Source organism: Phocoena sinus, chromosome 6, assembly GCF_008692025.1.
Source record: "Phocoena sinus isolate mPhoSin1 chromosome 6, mPhoSin1.pri, whole genome shotgun sequence".
Taxonomy (NCBI): domain Eukaryota; kingdom Metazoa; phylum Chordata; class Mammalia; order Artiodactyla; family Phocoenidae; genus Phocoena; species Phocoena sinus.
The window spans coordinates 68,219,977-68,247,618 of NC_045768.1; the positions used below are offsets into that span (position 1 = coordinate 68,219,977).

The 27,642-nt window shown below is 37.8% G+C and overlaps 1 protein-coding gene across 1 annotated transcript in view; it reads left to right on the top strand.

Annotated features, from left to right (window-relative positions):
- The window catches only part of ADAMTSL1 (ADAMTS like 1), a 480,443-nt gene that overhangs the window by 59,277 nt on the left and 393,524 nt on the right, over positions 1-27,642 (top strand). The window contains exon 3 of the mRNA XM_032634986.1: positions 1,567-1,612. Coding sequence (XP_032490877.1) covers positions 1,567-1,612 — 46 coding nt within the window. The remainder of the gene's footprint in view (positions 1-1,566; positions 1,613-27,642) is intronic.

Below are 27,642 nucleotides of genomic sequence, written 5' to 3' on the forward strand. Positions count from 1 at the left end.
TAACACAAATACTACCTAGCATTTTTTACACTGAATTATATGAATATTTTCTTAATAGCGAAGGCCAAGTCATGCTCATTCTTCTTTGTATTCCCAGAAGTAAATGTATTGCCCAGTATATAATAGGAGCTCAATGGGCGTGTGCTGAACAAACAAGTGAATTAGGGGGCAGTAGAGCATCATGGTTATGAGTGTAAGCTCTGAATGGCTCGGTTTCAAATCTCAGCTCTATTACTTAATAGTTGTGTGACTTTGGCAAGTTACTTAACCTCCCTAAGCTTACATTTTCTCTTCTGTAAAATGGGTATAATGATAGCACCCTGTCTCCCAGTGTTCTTGAGAAGAGTAAATAAATTAATACATATAACAAACTTAGAAATATACCTAGAATTCCATAACTATTAGTTATTAGTATGATAATTCTCTCAGAATTTCATATTTTACTTGTTTTTTTTATAAGTGTGACTTATTTTGAAAGAGCAGAGTACTGCTGTTCTTAAGTGTCATCACTGAACACTTAATAAAAAATTGATTGTTTTTGTTCACAAGAGTTCAGTAAAATGGAAACTCCCATATATTGCTGGTGGGAGAATGCAGTGGTACAGCCTTTATGGAACGCAATTTGGCAATATTTATCAAGAGCCTTATAAAAGTTCTTTCCCTTTAGTGCTGTAATTCCCCTTCTAGAAACTTCTCTCTCCTAAAGACATAGTCAGAAACTTGGATAAAACATATGCATGGACATGGTTTATCACATGATCACTTACCAAACCCCAAATTAGAAACTACTTAAATGACAAGAAATGGAAGAATGATTACACAAGTTATATCATTTGATGGAATAGTATGTAGCTCTCAAAATGATGTCTTTAAAGTTATTTAGTAGTGTGGAAAAATAACTCCAAAAATTTTTACGTGGAAGAAAAGCAAGCTATAAAATTGTATAAGTGATGTTATTTCCTCTGCATTGGAAAGAAATTAATAAATCAAAATAATAGTGATTATCTTTAGATGAGACAGCTATGGGGGATTTTTGTTCTTTCGCGTCGTCTTTCTTTTCTGAAACCTCCACAATGAGGATGTACTTTAGAAATGAAGATAATTCTTTAAGAATTATGACTTTCATATTCTTAGATGTGTAATTTTAAAAGCCATGTTGAATGTTAAGTCCAATTTTTATCATATTCTAAATGTAAGATCTGTCAAATTAGTGAAACCTATCTTTAGTTTTATACCAGAGATAATTAACAGGATTCATTTAATATTAATCAGAAAACCTTGCATTAAATCTATTTGATTAAATAAGAACTCATTACAAGTACTTACTCTGACAACTTTTGAAGCAAAATGAATGCTTAATTTCAACCCTCATAGAGAAATCAATTTATGTATACAACTCCTTGGGGTCTGCTCAATTTAACATTTGATAGTAATTCCTCTAAGAGCATACTCAGAAGAAAATAGAGGCTTTTATATTGGTACTGAGAGGAAATGGTTTTTGTAACAAAACAGTTCAAATTTGGGGCCCTTCATAGGTAGTAATGAGTTTTTTTTTTTTTTTCCTAGGAGCTGTGAGGGAAGAAATATCCGATATAGAACATGCAGTAATGTGGTAAGTATTAAGGTTCTATGATTGTGATAAGGTATTTATTTTATTTTATTTATTTTTTTATACAGCAGGTTCTTATTAGTCATTCATTTTATATACATCAGTGTATACACGTCAATCCCAATCTCCCAATTCATCCCACAACCACCCCCCACCACTTTCCCCCCTTGGTGTCCATACATTTGTTCTCTGCTTCTGTGTCTCAATTTCTGCCCTGAAAACCGGTTCATCTGTACTATTTTTCTAGCTTCCACGTATATGCGTTAATATACTAAATTTGTTTTTCTCTTTCTGACTTACTTCACTCTGTATGACAGTCTCTAGATGCATCCATGTCTCAACAAATAACCCAATTTCATTCCTTTTCATAGCTGAGTAATATTCCATTGTATATATGTACCACATCTTCTTTATCCATTCGTCTGTCAGTGGGCATTTATGTTGCTTCCATGACCTGGCTATTGTAAATACTGCTGCAATGAACATTGGGGTGCCTGTGTCTTTTTGAATTATGGTTTTCTCTGGGTATATGCCCAGTAGTGGGATTACAAGGTCATATGGTAATTCTGTTTTTAGTTTTTTAAGGAACCTCCATACTGTTCTCCATAGTGGCTGTATCCCACCAACAGTGCAAGAGGGTTCCCTTTTCTCCACACCCTCTCCAGCATTAGTTGTTTGTAGATTTTCTGATGATGCCCGTTCTAACTGGTGTGAGGTGATACCTCACTGTAGTTTTGATTTGCATTTCTCTAATAATTAGTGATGTTGAGCAGCTTTTCATGTGCTTCTTAGCCATTTTAATGTCTTCTTTGGAGAAATGTCTGTTTAGGTCTTCTGCCCATTTCTGGATTGGGTTGTTTGTTTTTTTAATATTGAGCTGCATGAGCTGTTTATATATTTTGGAGATTAACCCTTTGTCTGTTGATTCATTTGCGAATATTTTCTCCCATTCTGAGGGTTGTCTTTTCTTCTTGTTTATGGTTTCCTTTGCTGTGCAAGAGCTTTTAAGTTTCATTAAGTCCCATTTGTTTATTTTTGTTTCTATTTCCATTACTCTAGGAGGTGGATCAAAAAAGATCTTACTGTGATTTATGTCAAAGAGTGTTCACCTATGTTTTCCTCCAAGAGATTTATAGTGTCTGGTCTTACATTTAGGTCTCTAATCCACTTTGAGTTTATTTTTGTGTATGGTGTTACGGAGTGTTCTATTTTCATTCTTTTACATGTAGCTGTCCAGTTTTCCCAGCACCACTTATTGAAGAGACTGTGTCTTTTCTCCATTGTATATCATTGCCTCCTTTGTCATAGATTAGCTGACCATGGGTGTGTGGGTTTATATCTGGGCTTTCTATCTCTTTCCATTGATCTATATTTCTGTTTTACTGACAGTACCATATAGTCTTGATTACTGTAGCTTTGTAGTACAGTCTGAAGTCAGGGAGTCTGATTCCTCCAGCTCCGCTCTTTTCCCTCAAGACTGCTTTGGCTATTCGGTGTCTTTTGTGTCTCCATACAAATTGTAAAATGTTTTGTTCTAGTTCTGTGAAAAATGCCATTGGTAGTTTGATAGGGTTGGCACTGAATCTGTCGATTGCTTTGGGGAGTATTGTCATTTTCACAATATTGATTCTTCCAATCCAAGAACATGGTATTTCTCTCCATCTGTTTGTGTCACCTTTAATTACTTTCATCATTGTCTTATAGTTTTCTGCATACAGGTCTTTTGTCTCCTTAGGTAGGTTTATTCCTAGGTATTTTATTCTTTTTGTTGCAGTGGTAAATGGAAGTGTTTCCTGAATTTCTCTTTCAGATTTTCATTGTTAGTGTATAGGAATGCAAGAAATTTCTGTGCATTAACTTTGTATCCTGCTACTTTACCGGATTCATTGATTAGCTCTAGTAGTTTTCTGGTAGCATCTTTAGGATTCTCTATGTATAGTATCATGTCATCTGCAAACAGTGACAGTTTTAATTCTTCTTTTCCAATTTGGATTCCTTTTATTTCTGTTTCTTCTCTGATTGCCGTGGCTAGGACTTCCAAAACTATGTTGAATAATAGTGGTGAGAGTGGACATCCTTGTCTTATTCCTGGTCTTAGTGGAAATTGTTTCAGTTTTTCACTATTGCGAATGATGTTGGTTGTGGGTTTGTCATATATGGCCTTTATTATGTTGAGGTAAGTTCCACCTATGCCTGCTTTCTGTAGGGTTTTTATAATAAATGGGTGTTGAATTTTGTCGAAAGCTTTTTCTGCATCTGTTGAGATGATCATATGGTTTTTCTCCTTCAATTTGTTAATATGGTGTATTACATTGATTGACTTGCATATATTGAAGAATACTTGCATCCCTGGGAAAAATCCCACTTGATCATGGTGTGTGATCTTTTTAATGTGTTGTTGTATTCTGTTTGCTGGTATTTTGTTGAGGATTTTTGCATCTATATTCATTGGTGATATTGGTCTGTAATTTTCTTTTTTTGTAGTATCTTTGTCTGGTTTTGGTGTCAGGGTGATGGTGGCCTCATAGATTGAGTTTGGGAGTGTTCCTTCCTCCGCAGTTTTTGGGAAGAGTTTGAGAAGGATGCGTGTTAGCTCTTCTCTAAATGTTTGATAGAATTCACCTGTGAAGCCGTCTGGTCCTGGACTTCTGTTTGTTGGAAGATTTTTAATCACAGTTTCAATTTCATTACTTGTGATTGGTCTGTTCATATTTTCTATTTCTTCCTTGTTCAGTCTTGGAAGGTTATACCTTTCTAAGAATTGTCCATTTCTTCCAGGATGTCCATTTTATTGGCATAGAGTTGCTTGTAGTAGTCTGTTAGGATGCTTTGTATTTCTGCGGTGTCTGTTGTAACTTCTCCTTTTTCATTTCTAATTTAATTGATTTCAGTCCTCTCCCTCTTTTTCTTGATGAGTCTGGCTAATGGATTATCAATTTTGTTTATCTTCTCAAAGAACCAGCTTTTAGTTTTACTGATCTTTGCTATTGTTTTCTTTGTTTCTATTTCATTTTTTTGTGCTCTGATCTTTATGATTTCTGTCCTTCTGCTAGCTTTGGGTTTTGTTTGTTCTTCTTTCTCTAGTGTTTAGGTGTGAGCTTACATTATTTATTTGAGATTTTTCTTGACTTTTGGGGTAGCCTTGTAAAGCTACAAACTTCCCTCTTAGAACTGCTTTTGCTGCATCCCATAGGTTTTGGATCATCGTGTTTTCATTGGCATTTGTCTCTAGGTAGTTTTTGATTTTGTCTTTGATTTCTTCACTGATCACTTGGTTATTTAGTAACGTATTGTTTAGCCTCCATGTGTTTGTGTTTTTTATGTTTCATTCCCTGTAATTTATTTCTAATCTCATAGTATTGTGGTCAGAAAAGATGCTTGATATGATTTCAATTTTCTTAAATTTAATGAGGCTTGATTTGTGACCCAAGATGTGATCTATCCTGGAGAATGTTCTGTGTGCTCTTGCGAATAAAGTGTAATCTGCTGTTTCGGGTGGAATGTCTTGTAAATATCGATTAAATCTATCTGGTCTATTGTGTCATTTAAAGCTTCTATTTCCTTATTTATTTTCATTTTGGATGATCTGTCCATTAGTTTAAGTGAGGTGTTAAAGTCCCCCACTATTAATTTGTTACTGTTGATTTCCTGTTTTCGAGCTGTTAGCAGTTGCCTTATGTATTGAGGTGCTCCTATGTTGGGTGCATATATATCTATAATTGTTATATCTTCTCCTTGGACTGATCCCCTGATCGTTATGTAGTGTCCTTCCTTGTCTCTTGTAACATTCTTTATTTTAAAGTCTATTTTATCTAATATGAGTATTGCTACTCCAGCTTTCTTTTGATATCCATTTGCATGGAATATCTTTTTCCATCCCCTCACTTTCAGTCTGTATGTGTCCCTAGGTCTGAAGTGGGTCTCTTGTAGATGGCATATATATGGGTCTTGTTTTTGTGTCCTTTCAGCAAGCCTGTGTCTTTTGGTTGGAGCATTTAATCCATTCACCTTTAGGGTAATTATCGATACGTATGTTCCTATGACCATTTTCTTAATTGTTTTGGGTTTGTTTTTTTAGGTCCTTTTCTTCTCTTGTATTTCCCACTTAGAGAAGTTCCTTTAGCATTTGTTGTAGAGTTGGTTTTATGGTGCTGAATTCTCTTATCTTTCGCTTGTCTTTGAAGCTTTTGATTTCTCCATTGAATCTGAATGAGATCCTTGCCAGGTAGTGTAATTTTGGTTGTAGGTTCTTCACTTTCATCCCTTTAAGTATATCATGCCACTCCCTTCTGGCTTGTAGAGTTTCTGCTGAGAAATCCGCTGTTAACCTTATGGGAGCTCCCTTGTATGTTATTTGCCGTTTTTCTTTGCTGCTTTCAATAATTTTTCTTTGTCTTTATTTTTCATCAGTTTGATTATTATGTGGCTCAGCGTGTTTCTCCTTGAGTTTATCGTGTGGGATTCTCTGCGCTTCCTGGACTTGGGTGGCTATTTCCTTTCCCATGTTAGGGAGATTTTCGACTGTAATCTCTTTAAATATTTTCTCTGGTCCTTTCTCTCTCTCTTCTCCTTCTTCTCCTTCTCCTTCTCCTCCTTCTCCTTCTCCTTCTCCTTCTCCTCCTTTCCCTATAATGTGAATGTTGTTGCGTTTAATGTTGTCCCAGAGGTCTCTCTTAGGCTGTCTTCATCTTCATTTCTTTTCGTTCTTTTTTCTTTATTCTGTTCTGCAGCAGTGAATTCCACTATTCTGTCTTCCGGGTCACTTATCCGTTCCTCTGCCTCAGTTATTCTGCTATTGATTCCTTCTAGTGTAGTTTTCATTTCAGTTATTGTACTACTGTTCTCTGTTTGTGTGTTCTTTAATTCTTCTAGATCTTTGTTAAACATTTCTTGCATCTTCTCGATCTTTATTCTTTTTCCAAGGTCCTGGATCATCTTCACTATCATTATTCTGAATTCTTTTTCTGGAAGGTTGCCTATCTCCACTTCATTTAGTTGTGTTTTCTTTGTTTTATCTTGTTCCTTCATCTGGTACATAGCTCTCTGCCTTTTCATCTTGTCTATGTTTCTGTGAATGTGGTTTTTGTTCCACAGGCTGCAGGATTGTAGTTCTTCTTGCTTCTGCTCTCTCCCCTCTGGTGGATGAGGCTATCCTGGTAGTAATGGAGGGTCTCCTGCAGAGTCAGGGGGTGGTTGTGTCTCATCGTGAGGACAAGGACAGTGGCAGTAGAAGTTCTGGGAAGTACTTCTTGGCATGAGCCCTCCCAGAGTCCACCATTAGCCCCACCAAGGAGCCCAGGTGATAAGGTATTTTTTTAAGCACTGACTAATGCTAAGGAGTTTCATGTATCCTGAGCAGAAATCAACCAAGTAGTATTTCAGCAAGAGTTATTTCACAGTGTATGGATTATTCACATCAAAAAAAATAGGTATTTTTAATGTTCCTCAATACAAACTTTTAATCATTTGGCCAGATTGAAACTTCAGAATAAGGAATCTCTCTGTTTCCTCTCTGCTTTCTGGCTTTTCACATCCATGTCTCTTGAGAACAAATAAGAGGAATGATAAAAGGGAAACCACTTGGGCATCATGAAATAAATATCCGTTAATCAAACTCAGATTTGCCAAATTCATTTGTTTAGCAAATACTATTCAATGCCAACTGTGTGAGGCACGGCACTACTACAAGGATAAATAGCATGTGGTCGCTGTCTTAAAACATCTGTTTTACGGTAATGGATGTAGAAAGAGAAGACAGATGTGCACATAACCGCATCCTAGGGCAAAATATGACAAACGTAGTAAGAAAGGAATAAAGTTCTTGTGGGTTAAAAGCAGAGAGAAATCTGAAGGGCCTTCAAGGAGGAGGTGATTTGAGGTAGGGCTAAGAAGGCTAGGAGCACTGTGACTGGCTCAGATTGGGTGGGAGGGGATGACAGCCAGTCCAAATGGAGGAGACATAATGGGCAACTTTGGAAACAAGAATGTTGAAGGTGTGTTCTGAACATGAGTTTGGGTAGGATTGTGCTTACAGGTATGGAAGAGAAGAATTGAAAGGTATTTTGAGGTTACACCATGACCAGATTTGAATGTTAAGCTTCTGAGTTTGTATTAGTTCAGTGAGTAATGGAGGGTCACCAGAGATTGTGGAGCGAGAGAAGGATATTGTAGAGTTCCACTTTAGGAAGTTTATTTCTGTGGTGATATGAGGGATGCACTGGAACAGGAAACAGGTGGAAAGCAAGAAGTAATGAGGGCTGAAACCAGGAGGAGATAGATATAGGAGAGGACAAAGTTAAGGTCACTCTGCACAACTTAACAAGTGATTTAAATGAGAGTGATGAGTTGAAATGGGAATAAAGGAAACAGAGGCATATGCGTGTTTAGAGCTCTAGCACTGCCTGATCCCTCTGTTGGAAAAGCTCTTTCTTTGATATTTGCATGATGGGCATCTTCTTTATTCCGATCTCGGCTCAGGTACCATTTCCTCAAAGAGGTTTCCTTGTCCACCTTATCTAATGTGGTGGTCCCACTGCCTGGCCCTATTCCTCACAATAGTCAATCAACCACATTTTACTTTTTTTTTTAAAGGTCTTATCTCTACCAGAATTTATCTTATTTGATTACTTGTTGGTGTTCTGCTTTCCCACTCTCGAATGTAAACTCCATGAGGATAGAGCCTCGTTCACCTTGTCCACTCCTTCATCCCCAGTGCCTAGAATGGCTGACTTACATATATTAAGGAGGGTGTTAGGACTTAGTCTGGCAATACTGAGATGCAAAAAAAAAAAAAAAAAATGGAGAGTGGATTCCACATATAAGCAATAACATATAATATTTGTCTTTCTCTGTCTGACTTACCTCACTTAATCTCTAGGTCCATCCATGTTGCTGCAAATGACATTATTTCATTCTTTTTATGGCTGAGTAATATTTTATGGCTGAGGTAGATATTTGTTGAATACAAAATGAGTACCCATCTTCTAGAAGAGCAGTGAATGTCATTATCAGAAGTACGAATATTGAGAGGAGGTTTCGGAGAGGAAAATAGTAAATTTGATTTAGGGACACTGTTGAGTTTGATATGCAGGCTGGACTTGTAGGTGTTATATTCAACTAGGTTAGGGGGAGATCTGATCTGAGGAAAGAGATCGGGGCTCAAGAGACAGAAGCACAAAGCAAGAAATACAGAATTTAAAGATATGGCAGTAGTTTTTATAGGTAGAGCAAATAGAATAATGGGAGAAGGGAACCTCGGAACTTTGGTGCATGTCTGTACTCAGGAAGAAAGAGGACATAGTAAGAGATAAGCCATAAAAAGCATCATGAAAGAGGTAGCAGAAGAAATAAGAGAGAATTCTTAAAGATGTTCTATAGGATAAATGTTGCCAGAAGGTCACATTCTGAAAAAAAAAAAAGGCCAATGGGGGAGCAGTTTCTCTAGTGTATTAGGAATAGAATCAGGATGGCAGTGGGTGTAGCATATTAATGAGGAAATGGAATCAATAGGTCTAAGTTATTCTTATAAAGTGTTAACAGAGACACTTCATCATTTGTAGAGTCACAGAAGGGTGGGAGGGCATGTTGTTTTGTTTGTTTGTTAAAATAAGAGACCCCTTAAGAGATGAGTTGATCTGGAGGGAGAGATTGATGACATGTGCAGGTGAGGGTATACCGGATGCCACAGGTCCCAAAGTAGACATTGGGTGACAAGAAGAGAAGGACTCTTCATAAAGGAAAAAGACATACACTCTATTCTTAAAAAAAACAGACACAGATCGAGAAAGAAGGGATGAGGATATAGAAAGCTTTTGAAGATGAGACAAGTTGAGGCTACTCGTGAGGAACAAGCTCAAAGTTCTCTATAGAGAAGTCTTCTAAATCCTCTGCTGAAAGGGAAGGAGGGAAGTTGGACTTGGGACAGTAAGCATGAAGGCCTAGCATAGCCACTGGGGAAACTGAGTGGAAGCCAGCAAAGCCAAATTAAAGAACTGTTAGTAGTAGCAGAGAGGGTTCAACTGAGGTTAGAGAACTTGCCCTTACAGAGTATGTGGTCAGGAGGGTGTTAGGACTTAGTCTGGCAATACTGAGATGCACAAAAGAGAAATGGAGAGTGGATTCCACATATAAGCAATAGCATATAATATTTGTCTTTCTCTGTCTGACTTACTTCACTTAATCTCTAGGTCCATCTATGTTGCTGCAAATGACATTATTTCATTCTTTTTTATGGCTGACTGATATTCCACTGTGTACATGTACCACATCTTCTTTATCCAAATGGTACAAATGAACTTATTTACAAAACAGAATAGAGTCACAGATGTAGAAAACAAACTTATGGTTACCAAAGGCAAAAAGGGGGCAGAGGGATAAATTAGGAAATCAGGATTAATATATACACACTACTATAAATAAAATAGATAACTAGTAAGGACCTACTGTATAGCACAGGGAAATCTACTCAATGTTCTGTAATAATCTATATGAGAAAATCTAAAGAAGAGTAGATATATGTATATCTATAACTGATTCACATTGCTGTACGCCTGAAACTAACACAACATTGTAAATCAACTACAATAAAAAATTAAAAAAAAAAAAAAAATGGACAGTGGAGGTGACCCCTGGCCAGAATACAGATGAGATGAGAAAGACTAAAATGAATGAACAGTATATATTTTTAAATGCCTGACCAGGGAGAGCGTAAGGAACTAAAAGCCTTGATAATTGGGAGTGGAAGTAATTGTTCAATAGAAAATTTTGCCTAGTTTGTTTCCCTATTTCCATATAGGACACTGGGTGCCACAAGCCATAGCATTGTCTTCTTCACCACACACACATACCTCACTCAACTGTTGATTAAAAAGATCAAATAGCTGTAGTGCTTCTTTTTACATTTTTTAAAAATGGTATCAACAGTTTGTTGTAGTAATAGTAAGAAAAAAATTTGATGTAAATATACTGTAGCTCCTTGGTTTTCTTTGTGATCCCTTTTATCGTAGTGATATATAAATATCATGGTTTTAAAAACACATGACATAGAAAACAAACTTATGGTTACCAAAGGGGAAAGGAGGCAGGGGAGGGATAAATTAGGAATTTGGGATTAACATATACACACTACTATATACAAAATAGATAACCAACAAGGACCTACTGTATAGCACAGGGAACTCTACTCTAGACTTTGTAATAACCTATAAGGGAAAAGAATATGAAAAAAAAATATATATATATCTGTATAACTGGGTCACTTTGCTGTACACCTGAAACTAACACAACATTGTAAATCAACTATACTCCAATTTAAAAGAAAAAAACAAAGCCACAAAAAAACAAACAATGCAAAAAAATTTTTTAATTAAATGAATCATGAAATATGAAGAAAAACACATGATGTTATTAAAGAATCTCTTTAACGTCCATTCCTTTTCTTTCTAACTTTTAGGATAGTAGAATGGGTCCAAACTATCCTAAGTAGATGAATGCCTAAAACATCATGAGCGGATGTCTGCCTGCTCTTTCCTTAAAGCTCTTCAGAAACAGCCCCCAACTCCCATGCTATCATTATGAGCGTTTCCATGGACAGATGCAGGCTAAGACTGACCTAACATTACTTAAAACCCATAGCACCAGCCAACTCTTTACAGCTTGTAGAATCAAACTGACACTGAATTTTTTATGAGAACCTGGAGTCTTCAAGTAATTCGATGCTCTTTTTCTGGCTTTTGGCCACGACAGAGGCAACATTGTCAAAAAACGAAAAACTTCACAAGAAAGAATCTTTTCATAATCACACTCCAATTTTTCAAACTAAGAAGTTCTGAACAATTCATTTAAGTATTCCCCTTTTAGATGCTTGTTTGGGAAAAACTTGAGGGCCTCTTGTTAGATAAGCCTCCAGCGTCACTCCTTAATCCCTGGACAGCTTCCTACGGCCCTTCTGGACCACTTCTCCAGAGATTCACCGTCTATTTCTATTCTTTGTACTTGCTACACACAACATTTCTTTAGGTTCTTGTTCCCCAAAACAAGAGGGGGAGAAAACATCTCCTTAGATTCCCAATTTTTCTGGCTTGACTGAAATATCAGCTCATGTACTTTTAAGGTTTTATTGTTAATCACTCTATAGACAGAGTGTATCAGTATAAGAAAGTTAAACTTTCCATGATGTTTGCATGGTTCTTGGAGTCATGGTACTTTCTAACATCATTTCTGGCTGGTCCAAGTAGGCTATTTTCATTCATAAGGACATAGTTCATCCAACCTTTCTCATTGGACTGTCCCTTCTCTTTTTTAGGAATGTGGCAAGGCTCTCTCTTTCTGAAAGAAAAAGCTAAGGATACCATTGGGAGAAACAGTAGGTGTGAACCTGGCAAACCAGTCAAGTGGCTCACTATGTCTCAGACCTTCCCTGGGGCCCCTCACAAAGGTCTCCTTAGGTCTCATCTTCCTGTTTATTCAAATAGCCTCAAATCTGAACCCCTTGATCTTAATTAGGCATTTAAAATTGACTTTCAGTGTGTTTAGAGAAATGCTGTGTTTCTTACAAACCGTTTCTTCAGTCACTGTCCTTAATCTTCGCTAGAGTTGAGATTTAGGAGACAGTGACCACAATTAGCATCCTTTTAGGCCAAGATACCTGTGGTAGCTGATGGCGCTCTCATGTTCTTCATTAAGATTTTATCACAGTATTTTGCAACACTTTACTGTTCTTCAAAAAAAAATACATTTGCAAGATTACAGTTGGGAAACACATTTCCATATCTCTTCTAAAACTCTCGGGGAGTAATCAGAAGTGGGGGTGAGGTGAGTGGGCAGGGATTTCTGTCTTCTGAGGAATGGTTGAAACAACTAAAAGCGTTTTTAGCACGTGGAGACAAAACATCATTCATTCCAAGAATAATTGAGCAGAAGAATTGTTCTCAGGACTGGGGTATACTGGTGAATAAGACCAAAACCTAGTTCTCCTGAAGCTTTCATTCTAATGGAGGAAACCAGATTACAAACCAGTAGACAGACAAGTTACTTAAAGGAAACAATATCAGGTAGTGATCAGTGCTCTGCAGAGAATTAAGTGATCAGTGGCGACTTCAAATTGGAAGTTTGGGGAAGTCCACTTGGGGAGTGACACTTGAATGACAGGAAGAAATGAGCTCTGGGAACACCAAAGGAAGAGTGGATCAGAGAGAGGAACAGCTAGTGCAGAGGCTCTGAAGAGTGAAGGAACGTGGTGTGTTCAAAGAAGAAAGCCCAGTATAGTGTGCAAGAGGAAGAGTATTAGAAGATAAAAAAAAATAAAAGTGCAGGTAGACAGAGGCTAGACCGTGCTAGATGTCATAAAGTGTTATAGTTTAAGCACAAAGGGGAACTACTGAGAATTTTAAGGAGGGGAAAATAGAGTTGGACTTAACGATTTTAAAAAAATGGGTTTGGCTGCAGGATCACTCTAGAGATAGATGGCATTCTGACAGGAGACAAAGGCAGCAGCTATAATGGCCAGAGAGGACAGAATGATCCTAGGCAAGTTTATAACTTTTGGGGGCCTCAGTTTCTACACTTAAACAACGAGGGGGTTGAACTAAATGATTTCAAAGATCCCTTCCAGCTCTAAAATTCTGTAATTCTTCAAAACTTTTATGTCTGGGCTCTAGCAGATTTGGATCTAAATGCAGACCCACGAAGATATCTATGTTGGTTTAGTGACGGGCAGTACTGTAGTGAACAGATTTACAGCCAGCACTAAAGTAGAGTCAGATCGAAGTGACCCCACGTGGACAGTAGAAGCAAAGTTTCCTGTCTTTGCTGTAGACCTTGATCATCCATCTTAACCAGTGATTCTTATCCCTGAGGTTGTAAAGTTTCGTGGCTTTCCTAAAGTCGCTCACATGTTTATTAATGGTCAATCTAAGGTCAATTTCCATTTGACCCCATGTTCATTTTTCTCATCAGGTCTTTGTACGGCATAAAATCAGGGCACATTTGGTGCTTTATGTCAAGAGTCAAATAGTAACTCATGGAAGGAAAGAACATTCTGCTACAGGCCTTTCTTGGCCAGAATTTTCTTTTAACTTTCTGAAATAACATTCAGACCCGTGAAATACCCCTAGAGTCTAGACAGATGCTGTAGTAAATAACGACACCTTCAGGAGTCAGTGCGCCTGCACGTTGGGCCATTTTCCAGCCAAGAGGCATGTCTAAGATAGGAAGAAGGATTACTTTCTCATAATCAAGTCCTTATTCAATAGCTGAAAATTAGACATCGTGCTGTGTGTCAGGGCCGTTCATTTGTTCACTTGTTCACTTATTCATTGTCTTGTTTACTTGTTCATTTATTTAACCAACATTTATAGAGCACCCAGCTCTTATTCCGCATTAGGGATTTTAGGAGTTGCTGCTGTCTATAAAAAAAACGGGCTACTTGTCCTCAGGGAAATCCAGAGTCTAGCAGGAAAAACAAATACACAAACACATAATGAATTAATGTATGATAAACACTATCAGTGTGGAGGTAAACACAACATGCTAAGAGGTCACGGAAGGACCACGCCTGATTCTCTCACTGCTGTACACCAGTTGCCTAGCATGAAGTGTAAATACCATGCTTCTGAAACTGTGTGCAGGAAGCACAGCAAGGCCCCAGGGCTGCAGGGGGATGTTTTAAATACTCAAGGGAAACACAGCGGTACTTGACATCTGATGGGCACTGTACAAACTACCACATCATGTTGTATTTTTTATATGATGTCTTACCTTTGGAAAGTTGGCATTTGCTTTGATAAAAAGCAAGTCCTTTCAGAAAACCAACATGGGACAGGAAATGAGGGTGGCATTTTCCAGTCTGATTTCAGACTTTGAGAAGTTGTGCAGTCCACAACGGGTAAATACATCCCACCAGTAAGAAAACATGGTTACTTATGATTGAAATAAAATATTATTTTTCTTTCAAGTCACATGTATTGTTTTTCCAACGGCCACTAAGTTGTTAGGACACAAATACCTATTAAGTTTTTTGGACCTAACTACTTAATGAATGGAACCAAAGGTATTCTGCTTTGCCTAAAGGCACCATAAAAAAGATTACTGAGACATTAAAAGGACTGTGAACAGGTGAGGTTTGGCAACCTCTATCACATGGTAGGCATTCAACACATAAAGTGAATGAGTGAATGACATCCTAAATAGAGTGACACTTGAGCTGAGCCTTTCAAGAAAATGGGTTCCAATGAGAAAGTGTTATGGAAAATGGAAATGGAATACATTCAGCAATTTCTACCGTGACCTACTATGTACCAGACACTTTTTCTAGGCCCTGGGGTATAATAGTGACAGAGAAAGAGAAGACCCCTGTTCTCATGAAGCTTATACTCTAATGGGAGAAAGCATGATTGACAAGTAAATAGAGAAAAGTGTGACAGTTTCAGATAGTGAAAGACAATGAAGGAAATAAAGCAGGGTAATGAGAGTGACGGAGGGAGGCTGCTGTATATGAGGTTGTCAGGAAATTCCTTCTGAGGTGACATTGGGGCCCAGTTGTGTGTGCGAAGGGTGACACCTGAAGTAGCCCTGCTTGGTTTAGGCCCTGCCAGGTCATTTTATGAGATGCAGTACAAGGTATGTTGTGTGGAAGGAGGTATTTATCTGTGCTGAAGAATCTGAACTTAGCCCCAAATGTTATTTTGTGAGGGGCATTCTTAGCCCTTAGGCTGATAGGTATTGCTTGGAAGAGGACCAGAAGGGTGACAGAAAGCCGGCTGCTCTGACTACCCCTTTGTGTGTGTGCCTCTTCTCCCAGGCCCAGAGCCAGTCAACCCCAGACAAGGATCTTTTAAAGGCAGTAGAGGGAGTTCTGAACCTCAAGTAGAAGTGTCTTAAGTAGTAAAGCAATTCTGAGGGAAAGATGTTCATTTCTTCTTAACAAATTCTCAAAACTCACCACCTGCTAGAGGGGGCTTCCCAGGGGCACTGTGGATCTCCTGGGCGGTTCTCCCCCAGGCTAACTACTCAGCTCTCTCCAGCAGTGGACCCAGGAAATGGGCTTCTTGTCCAATCTGCCCACACTTCCCTCCTTACTGATCCATCCAGCTGAAAAGCAGGAACTTTCCTTATACTGTAATCTTCACTGAGAAGGAAAGTGCTCTCATTTTGGGGTCTAGTAGGACGTGTCTTTTCCAAGTAACTTTATTAGGACTTCATTTGTTCCTTCATATACATCCATTCACATAACGAAATTGGGGCCACGCTCTCCTGGTTTCTAGATCCCACAGGCATTTGTATCTGAGCAGACTCTAAGAGGCCATCAGGATGTGTGGGGAGGGGGAGGGGAGAGTGGTTCAAAGGACACACTCTTCCTTTTTAATCCCACATATGCAGAGAACTAAAAGCATCAAAGAAGAGCAGAAAGTACACGGGCTTTTCTGAGTCCTGCCACTTAGTAATTATGTGCTTTCAAATAAAATTCATTAACCTCTTTCAATCTCAGCTTTCCTACCTTTGAAAATATCCTTCTTATATATGTACCAAGAATGTCTGTTAATTGGATGTTTATGGTAGTTTAAAAATTGGAAACAAACGGAGTGGGAGCTGATTAAATACATTGTGGTATGTCCATACCATGGACCACTATACAATCATTAAAAAGAATAAGGTACCACATCTTCTTTATCCATTCATCTGTCGTTGGACATTTAGGTTGTTTCCATGTCCTGGAAAATAGATAGCTGGTGGGAACCTGCTATAAAGCACAGGAAGCTCAGCTCGGTGCTCTGTGGTGACCTGGATGGGTGGGATGGGGGAGGGGGTGGGAAGGAGGTCCAGGAGAGAGGGGATATAGGTATACACATAGCTGATTCACTTCATTGTACAGCAGAAACTAACACAACATTGTAAAGCAATTATACTCCAATAAAAAAAAAAGAATAGGGTAGATCTCTAGGTAATAACCTATAATAAAGTTCTTCCAAGACATAGTAAGTGTGAAATAAAGCAAGTTGTGGAGTAATATCTTTAACATGATCTCAGTCAGTTAAAAAAAAAAATCCCTAAACTGAAATGTACCTGGCATATCATAAGTCTTGAAGGACACACATCAAACTGATCACAGTCATTATGTGTGTATGTGATGCAGAGAGAGAGAATTTGAACTGTTTAAGAGGGATTTTCCTTGTTTATTCTATATACTTTTGTAGAGTTTGGGGTTTTTTACAGTGAACGTGTATTCTGTGATTGGTATAAATTTTAAACTATCTCAAAAATGAGGTTGGGTTAAAGTATTTTAAAAGTCATTGGATATATATTTATTTTTGAAACTGAAAAAAATACCATCTCACAGGAGTTTTACATGAGAAAATAGCTTAAAAATCACTCAGCCTGGTGCCTGACTCAGTAATGTTGGTTCTGCCCTCCTTCAATCCTTTTTTTTTTTTTTGTAATCAACTTCCCCCTTTCTATGGCAAAGTACCCTTTCCAGGAGAATACACTATTTAAAAAAGTGAAAATCCGATCACTTAAATTTCTGAAAGTCAGCCTTACTGTATGGTATCATGGGGAACTTCTGGTTATTTTGCTAAGTAACAGGTTCCAGGTCTTTTACAACAAAAACATCAGACCTCATCTCTGGCAGAACTGCAGAATTATAATGCCCCTTCCTTTGCAGGAACTATAGAAAAACAGACTTTCTATACCCTGCCCAGTCCTTAGGCTGGACAGTTAGGTCTCTGGCAGTGATAAAGCTTGGCTGTTTTTTGGCCAAATACTTGGTTGGAATTGCTGTGTATTCTCAGAAACATATCCCAGGGGACCAATCAATATCCCCCATAACAAGTCCAGCTTACCACAAAGCTAGAACAAATGTAGAATGCGACTTAACTACTTGTAGGGCTTTGTGGTTAGTGTGTGTGTTTTCCCTTTTAACATTGAGAAGGATTGACTTTGCTGAAACAAAAGGATGTTCTTTAAGGAACACATTTTCAAAAAATCCATGTTTCCCTGACTTGGGCCCCAGTTCTGTTTATGCTGAAGTTAGATAACCAAGGAAAATAACTTTTAGGAAGTAAGAAGTGATCAATGACTTTTATTGTTTCTCTGAGGACAGAGACCCTCTCCAACCTATGCTAACTAAGCTTTATTTGGCCATCGTGCAAATGAATTCATCTAAATGCAAGTATACAGCATGCCATGGGGATAACTGGAGATTGATTTTGGTTCAAAACACACCATTCCTTTCTCAAGAGTGAAACACTGAGCATTCAGAATAATGGTTAAAAATATTTGCAGTAATTTTACTCTGGGAAAAAATACCCTCACATTTTATGACTGACTGTTTTATCATTTGTGGCATAAAGAAATAAACATTTTTTTTTAATGATTCACAGATTCCTTCCTTTGGTGGATCTGGTGGATATAGATCTCTCTGCCGTGCTCTTTGCCAGGCAGCCAGCCAAGTTTTTTGGGTTTTTTCCTCCCCAGTAGGTTGGGCCCTTCTGCTTTCCTTCTCCCCTAGGCCTTCTCCTGACTGCTGTACACATTTCTTTTCTTTTTAAATGCTTTTTCTGACATGTCTTTATTGGACCCCTCCTAAGTCTCTCTCTTTTTCCTTTCTCCTTAACGTGTTCTCAGCTTCTTATCCTCTTCCTCAACCTTTTTTTAAAAATTTAATTTAATTTTATATTGGAGTATAATTGATTTACAATGTTGTGTTAGTTTCAGGTGTACAGCAAAGTATGGAGGTTCCTTAAAAAATTAAAATAGAACTACCATATGATCCAGCAATCCCATTCCTGGCCATATACCTGGAGAAAATCATAATTCCAAAAGAGACACACACCCCAATGTTCATTGCAGTGCTGTTTACAATTGCCTCAACCTTTTATGCTCCAGGAGTGCTGTGAGATAAGCACGATGCCATGGAGAGAACACAGGCTTGGGGCTCTGCTACTCACCTTGTGGTTGAGCCAGCTCTTCAATTTCCCATTGCCTCAGTTTCCTCAAGTATGAAGTGGAAGCAAGAGTAATAGTCACTTTAGAGTCTTCCTTTCCAGGAATCCATGCGATCATGTAAATACACGGAATACACTCAAGAAATGTTAATTCCTTCTTACCTTCTTTTGGCAAAGATAAGTAAGTGATGGTCTTATAGAACACAGGGCCCTAGTGAAACAGCCGCTCACAGCATCCCAACAGCATTAAACGCTTTATCCCAGAACAGCTGAATTCTCCAGCTAAGGACACTTTCCCTCTTTTCCATAACTCACGGTAATACAAAGAGCTTCCGATTTGGTGGGGAAGATATAAAGAGAAATATATTGAAACGACTGACTTCTGCTCCTTGGCATCCTTCTGGTATACTTAAAAGATCATAGGAGGGCTTCCCTGGTGTCGCAGTGGTTGAGAGTCTGCCTGCCGATGCAGGGGACACGGGTTCGTGCCCCGGTCCGGGAAGATCCCACATGCCGCGGAGCGTCTGGGCCCATGAGCCATGGCCGCTGAGCCTGCGCGTCCGGAGCCTGTGCTCCGCAATGGGAGAGGCCACAACCGTGAGAGGCCCGCGTACTGCAAAAAAAAAAAAAAAAAAAAGATCATAGGAGATCTTTTCCCCTAAGTTGATCATAATTAGTTTTTTCTAAGCCAGCATCGTCTCATGGAGAAGTCAGAAGGAGTGTTGGAAATACTTGTAAATGGCCTTTGAGTGATAGGAGCTGGCTTTTCTGAACTGAAGAGTCACACACGGAGTTCTAGTTCACACATGTGATGCTGACTGACTAGAAATCAAAGGGCCTCATATAGCAGCCATGTTCTTTTCATGACAGTGTGCCAATGTGAATAGACAGTGTGAAGCAGCTGTTTTCCTAAGGCTATTAGTATGAACAGAAGGCCTACTTGGTCAACCCAGAATTTGTTTCCTTCAGTATTATCATGATCCATTGCCATATTGAAACTTTCTAAGGAAAAAGTTCAGCTGGACCTTTTGTCAGGTGTGTGTCTCATTATTAATGGTACAGTAATGGCTTAATAGACTTTTGGAGGAAAGAAAAATCCTTCATCACTCAACTGATGAAGAGGATTGAAGGCTGAATTCATCATTTTATAGAGTGTCAGGACTTATTAGATTGAGAATAGCTGCTCTGAGCCCCATTTTCCAGCAAACTCCACAACCTTGGGCATACAGCTTTAACCTCTGTGTGCCAAATCCTCCTTATTGAAAAAGAGTAGAACATTGATCATACACTTCAAAGGGATCCTGGCAAAGTCATAGACTTACAGGATGGTAGAATTAGAAAGAAAGTAGTATAGTTTGGGTATCTGTCATGTGCCAGGCATGGTGCTAATGACTTTCCACTCCCTAATTCTTCCAATTCTCACCACCACCTTGAAAAGTGAATATTATCCTGATTTTACAGATAAGGAAATTTGACCATTTAAAGAGATGAAATACTTTATCTAGGTCACACTAGATACTTTATCTAGGTCATGCTAGGAGTGGGGCTGTGTGTTTTGAACAATGCCAAAGCCCGTAACACAATCAGTTATACAGATGATCTAGACTAACTCTCATTTAGCAAATAACAAAACGGAAATGTAAAGAGTTTAAAAGGTCAAACATTATTCCGACATGTTTCTCCTTTTAAGAAAACAGCCAAATAAGTTTACTGTAGCAATTATCATCCTTCAAGGCTAGAAGTATATGAACTGTTAAGGACTTTCAATGTGCAAATTAAATACAACAGAAAAGGCAAACCCAAAAATTCTTGTTGAAAACATACCAAATTCCCTCCCCTTTGAGCTTCTCCACCTGTCAAGAGGATATAAATTTATTGAGTCAAACTCCTTAAAATCTACTTTCCCAAGTCCCAGTTTCTGAATTGCATAAGATATATGCTGGTCTCTGGCGACCCAGATAGAAGCTTGAAGTGGGAATGTGACAGAGACTTAGGAAGAAATGACTACTGCAGCTCATCCCCTGGCAGAGTGCCTCGTGGAATGAAACTAAATAAGCTGCCAGGCATAGGTTGCTAAGCGTGCAAATACTTGATTTATGTGAGACAGTTTCTATTTTCAAATGTGTTGAAATTGGAGGCAGGAAGACCAAAAAGACACAAATGCAGATATTTCTAATCCTATGTAGAATAAGGTAAGTTGTAAAAGAAAAAAAAGTATAAGGAAAGAGCTAAGCGGGCTTCTAATCAATCTGTTATTCCTTCCATTTCCAAACAAGCAGCAATGTCAGATAAAATATAAAGTGATAAAGCAATGGCATAGCCAGGTTCAAAAGCAAGATCAAAATGTCCATGGACCAAAAGTGAAGCAAAATGCAAGATGGTGAACAGGGCTGATATCAAAGGCTTTTTGGCTCCGTGACTGGAAGTCAGCAAAGATTAGCAGTAGTTCAACTCCTGTGGGATAACAGGGACTGAACTTATTTTATAGAGTAAGGGGCACCAAAGCCAGCTAGAGAACTCCGTGTCAGGAGTTTGGAGGACATGTCTGTGGAGAGAATTAAAGAATATTTTTAAAAAGTATCATGACCTATTGCTTGGGACGAGTGCTTATCTGAAACTGTGAGTCTAGAAAGGCTGGTGGACGTTGATAAGAGACTGTTGGACTTCACGGACTGCACCTACCAAACTACACTTTAGCTCTGTGATGGACTTTCAATTTCCTCATTATGGATTAAAACCCAAAATACAAGTTTTGAGATTCTGAACTGGGGGCTGTGTGAACCATGTGGACATAATCACGAAACTATTAGAAGATACAAGGATGGAGAGGAAAAAAAGAAAAGCCAAATCATTCCGTTAAAAATAAGCCTACAAAGAAAAATTCCAAAGCACGTGCAAGAAATACAGTACCAAGAATGCCAACAAAATTAACATTCACTCCAGATAAAAGTATCTGAAACAGTTTGACAAAAACTTTAAAATGGGTACAGTCGATCCTCATTATTTGTGGGTTCCAGTCATTGTGAATTCACCAGTTTTCTGAAGTCCATCTATCCTTAGTCATTCGCAGACATGCGCAGAGGGACCCAAATTTTGAGTTGCCCAAGGAGCACGTTCCCAGCTGAGGTGGAACAAGGTGATATGCTGCCTTATTGTTTCGGCTCTCGGACCGTAAACAGGTGTTCCTTTCTATTTAGTCTATTTAGCGCCAAGCGTTTCCCATCTTTGTGCTTTTTTGTTGGTGATTTCACTGTTTAAAATAACCCCAGCTGAAGTGCTGCCTAGTGTTTCTAAGCTCAAGAAGGCTGGGAAGTGCTTATGGAGGAAAAGAGTCTGTTAGATAAGCTTTCTTCAGTTTTCAGAGTGCTGTTGGCTGTGAGTTCAATGTTAATGAATCATCAATGTATTTTAAATAAGATGTCTTTAAATAGAAACACACATAATGCAAGGCTACTTATTGCTCTGTTGACTAAAGTGTTGTGACCAGTAACACACAGGAACTGTATTTCTCCTAGGAGCAGCGGTTCACAATTCACCAATTCAGTGTTTGTGTCAACTTTATAGAACGTAACTACCACGAGTATTGACAATTGGCTGTGTGTTTAAAAGAAACTCATTGAGAAGTAACCATTAAAAATAAACAGTAAATGAGAGAGGAAAACTAGGTAGAAATGAAGAAATATATAGATGGATAAAGAAAAAAACTATTAGAAATTTTGCAATAAAAAAATGTAGTAATTGAAATAAAAATCTCAAGAGATAAGATAAATTCTAGACTGGTTGCAAAGAGAAAAGCAGTGAATTTGAAGATAGCAATTAAAAATTTATCCAAAATACAGCTCAAAATTCCAGAGAAACATGATATGAAAGAGACCTTAAGAGAGATAGACAGTGAATAAAAGCTTCCAACATGCATGTAAAAGGAGTTTCCAAAGAAGAGAATGGAGGGAATGACATTTAGAATATTCCAGAAAGGAAAAAAGACAAGAGTCCTCAGACTAGAATTGTAGTGAACCTGCTGGACAGGAAAAATAAGAATACATACCCAAACATATCATAGTCAACATCATTAGCTTTCCAACATAAAAGCTATCAGAGAAACAGCAGGTGACCCACAAAGGAATGAAAATTAGATTAATGGCAGAAGCTTCTCAGTCAGAAGAGTCCAGAAGGTAATGAGCTAAGTATCTTCAGAGTGGTTCTGGAAAATAATTGTCAGCGTAGAATTTGGTACTTTCATCTATCAATCAAGAGTGTAGGCAAAATCAAAACATGTTCTTATGTACAACGACAAGAGAGTTTACCACCCACAGACTTTCACTAAAATAATTAATATAGGATGTGGTTCAGAAAGAAAAAGTTGGACCCTAAAGCGGGTAGGCATAGAAGAAAACAATGATGAGGCCAAAGTGGTGTGACAGTGTGTCTTGTCTATGCACACACGTTACATTTCTGCCCTGCCCTAATATTCCTGGTTTTCTTTTTCTAATGAGCATATGGGAGGAGTGAACTTTTCTAACCCCTTGAAGCTAGGCATGACCATGTGAGTAGCTTTGGCCACTGCAATGTGAGTTGAAGTGAGTATATTACTTTCAGGATGAAACCATTTAAGGTCACTTTGATGGTCTCCATGCTCTGTCTTCCCTTGTAGTACTGACAAAGGAAACTGTGTTCTGAAACCCTCCTCAAAGGGTTGTTTGGGGACCAGCAACATCAGCATTTGCTGGACTCGTGTGAGAACTGGAGAATCAGGTTCCGTCTCAGGCCTGAAGAATCAGAATCTTCACTTTAACGAGATCCCCAGATGACTCCTCCGTACATTAAAGTTTGAGAAGCACTATTGGACATCCTCTCTCAGCCTGGGTCACTCAGTTACCTTATAGATAACAGCTGCTCTGGAGAGTCTAAGATTGCATGAGTAAAAAATAAACCTTTGTGCTGGTAAACCAAAGGTTTGTATTTTCAGAATCAGCTAACCTATCCTGATAGCTATAGTCAGTGTGGTAGGCAGAATGGTCTCCCAAAGAGATCCATGTCCTAATCCCTGGAATTTGTGAATATGTACTATGCTACATAGTGAAAAGGAATTTGCCAATGTGATTAAGGTTATAGACCTTAAGACAGGAAAGATAGACAGGATTATCCAGGTAGGCCCATTATAATCATGTGAAGCCTTAAAAGCAGAGAACTTTCTGTAACTGGAGGCAGAAAAGATGTGGCAAAAGAAATTAGACTCCAAGCACAAGAAGGACTTCATGTGCTACTTATTACTGCTCTGAGGTAGAGGGGGTAACAGCCAAGGACCAGGGAGAGGCCTCCGGAAGTATGTGTGGCCTCTGGCTGACAGCCAGCAAGGAAAGAGGGGTATCTGTCCTACGATCCCATAAAACAGAATTTGGCCAACAACCCAAATGAACTTGGAAGTGGATTCATTTCCAGACTCTAGAAAGGAACTTAGCCCTTCCAACACCTTGATTTTGACCTTGTGAAAGAAGGTCTAGGCCAAGGACCCAGTTGAGCCGCCATGTACCTGGACTTCTGTTTTACTGAAATGTGAGATAATCAATTTGTGTTTTAAACACCTGGGTTTATGGTAGTTTGTTAAGGCAGCAAATAGAAAATGAATACAGTCAGTAAACCAACTGTTGACCATTAGCTTTGTTTTTATTTCATGTTTGTGTGTTAATAGCTTCTCAGTGTTTAGCATGTATTAAAATCCTTCCTTCCTTTGGGAAAATGATAGAAACAAAATAAAGTTAGACTTTTAGAAAATTTAAGTTGAAATGTATATGAAAAAGAAATAAAATACCCATTAAAAGAATAGAAATATAATCTCTAGTTTCAAAACAAGAAGAAATACTAGAAAATAAAGAGAATCTTACCAATTAAATAGAAGTTAGAGAAAAAATAATCAGAAAGGACAGTAAACAAATACAAAGCAAGCTAGTGCTTGTTCAAACTTCACAAGGTAATGCCAAAGTTTTCTACAGTGATTGCTTCAATTCACACTCCCACCAGAATTGTACACGTTTTTGTTCCATACCCCTGCGAGTGCTTGATATTATATGACTTTTTAATTTGTGTCTAATCTTGTGGGTGTACTTCTGGAATATACCCAACTTGGTCATGTATATTTTTTTGCATAGCATCTGGTTTCAGTTTGCTAATATTTTGTTTAAGACTTTTGCCTCTATGTTTATGAGTAATTTTCTTTCTTACACAATCCTTATCTGGTTTTGATAGAATGAATTGGGAATGTTCTCTCTTTTTCTAGTCTTTGAAAGAGTTTATTTTAGATACAGTTGTCTGTTCCTTGCATGTTTAGTAAACTTTGCTTATAAAATCAGGAGTGAGGTTTTTTGGGGTGTTTTTTGTAGGACGATTTTTTAATTAACTGATTGAATTTCTTTAAAGGCATACAAAACATAGCATAGTGGGCAAAAGAATGAAATTTGGAGCCAAACTATCTAGGTTTAATCTCAACTTTGACCTATTAGCTGTGTAAAAGTCATTTAACCTCACTGTGCCTGTGTTTACTGATCTATAAAATGGGCCACATAGGGTTGTTGTGAGGATTAAAGGAGGGGGTATACATAAACAATGTAGGACAGTGCCTGATACATACTCAATTCTACGTACATATTTACTTTTATTGTTATTATTTTTGCTTCTTCTTGAATCATTCCCTTTCCCTCTTGAATAATTATTTTTCTAAGACTAAGTTTTCAAAGTTTTTGGCTTAAAGTTGGCCATATTTTTTCTGTAACTATATATATTTTTTAAATTTATTTATTTTTATTTTATTTACTTTTTGGCTGCGTTCAGTCCCCGCTGCCATGAGTGGGCTTTCCCCAGTTGCAGCGAGTGGGAGCCACCCCTCATTGTGGTGCGTGGGCCTCTCATTGCGGTGGCCCCTCTTGTTGCAGATCATGGGCTCTAGGCGCACAGGCTTCAGTAGCTGTGGCTCGTGGGCTCTAGAGCGCAGGCTCAGCAGTTGTGGCGCTCGATCCTAGTCGCTCCGTGGCATGTGGGATCCTCCCACAGCAGGGCCTGAACCCGTGTCCCCCGAATTGGCAGGCGGACCCCCAACCACTGCACCACCAGGGAGGCCCTGTAACTATCTTTTAACTTTGGCTGAATCCATAGCTGTCTCCACTTTTGCATCACTTATAGTGTATGTTTGGGATTTCTTTTTTCTTAATTTTATCATTGAATAAAGTTTGTCAGAAGTTTATTTTTTTAGTCTTTTCAAATAACCGCTCTTGGGCTTTGTTGAGTCTATGGTTTTGTTTTTTCTGTTTCATTGGTCTTTGTATTATTTTCTTTCATCTACTTTCTTTGGACTTATTTTACTGTACTATTTCTAATGCCTTAGGTTTGATGCTTAGTGTATTAAGTTTCAGCCTGTCTTGTTTTCACATGTAGATGTTCCACTAAGTACTGCTTTGGTTGCTTCCCATGGTGTGATAAGGAGATTTTTCATTATCATGCAGTTCTAGGTATTTTTCAATTTCCATTATGGTCCCTTCAAGTCATAAATTATTTACAAGCCTGTTTATTAAATTGTAAATCTATGGCAGTTGAAAATTTATCTTTCTTTATTAATCTCTAACAACTGCATTGTAAGTTTTTAAAAATGATCTTTGCATTCTGTTTCTTTGAAGTTTGTTGAGACTTGTTTTATGACCTAATATCCATGTGTTTTTGGAGAGAACATGTATTCCTTGATCTGAGGGTGTAAGCTTCTATTTATGTCAAGCATTTTGAATGTGTTTTTCAAATCTCCTACATCTTCAATGAATTCTTTTTTTAACCTGCTTGAGAGAAGGATTTTAAAACTATTATACTTGAATGGTTAATTTGCCAATTTCACCTTGTAGTCTGGAATAATTCAAACCTGTCTTATTAGATAGATATATATTTTAAAATAGTTTTATCTTCCTGGGGAATTTAACCTTTATTTATAATGTAGTGATCATCTCTATCACTAGTAATGCTTTTGGTTTTAAATCTGTTTTATCTGATATTAATATAGCCAATCCACCTTTCATTTGATTAGGTTTGTCTCATACATCTTTTTCTCTTCTTTTACTTTCAACCTTTCTCTATCTTTAAGTTTATGAGGATCTAATGTAAACAAATTTTTAATTGCAATCTGATGATTTTTGCTTTATTTGCTCTATTTGCGTTCACTGTGTTCACTGGTAATATGGATTTATTTCTACCATCTTACATTGTAATCTCTATTTGTCCTGTTTTTCCAGTGGTTTTTTAATCTTTCTTGCCTTCTTTGAACTATTGAGACTCTCTTTTTCTTATTACTCTTTCCCTTTGCTGGTTTTAAAGTTATACATCAATTTCTATTCTTTTATGGATACTCTAAATTTTAATGTGCATACTTGAAGACCAAAGTTAAGTAGCATCAATACCTGCCTACCAAACAATTTAAATCTTTTAGAACATTTTAACTCTGATTTCCCTCCTTCAGACTTATGAGCTTTTGTTGTCATGTGTTTTAGCTCTATTTTTATTAACCTCACAGATTTAGTATTTTATACAATCTGCTTTATATAGTCAGCTCACCTTTATTATCAGATTACTTTATATAGTCATTGTTTATTTAGGTATACTTGAAAATATTCCATGTTCTTTGATCCATATTTTTTCTTAAATCACAGATCTTCTTCAAGGCTCTATTTTTTTCAATCTGGAGTATATCCTTTAGGAGGTATTTTGGTGAGGGCTCAGTGAAAATAAGTTCTCTTAGTTGTTTTCTGTATTTGTTTATGTAAAATATCTGTATTTATTTCTCTTAAAATTGATTTTTGCTGTGAAAATAATTCTAGGTTGATAGTTATCTTCTCTCAACATGAAGATAATTGTCCACTGACTTCTAATTTCCACTGTAGCTGTTGAGAAGTCAGCTGTCATTCTAATTCTTCTTCCTTTGTCTTTTCTCTCTTACTTCTTTCATGATTTTATCTTTATTATTGGCATTCTTCAGTTAGCTATAGTTTGTGTAGGAACAGATCATTATTTATCCTGTTTGATTTTCATTTGGCCTCTAACTCTGGGGATTTGTATTTTTAATTA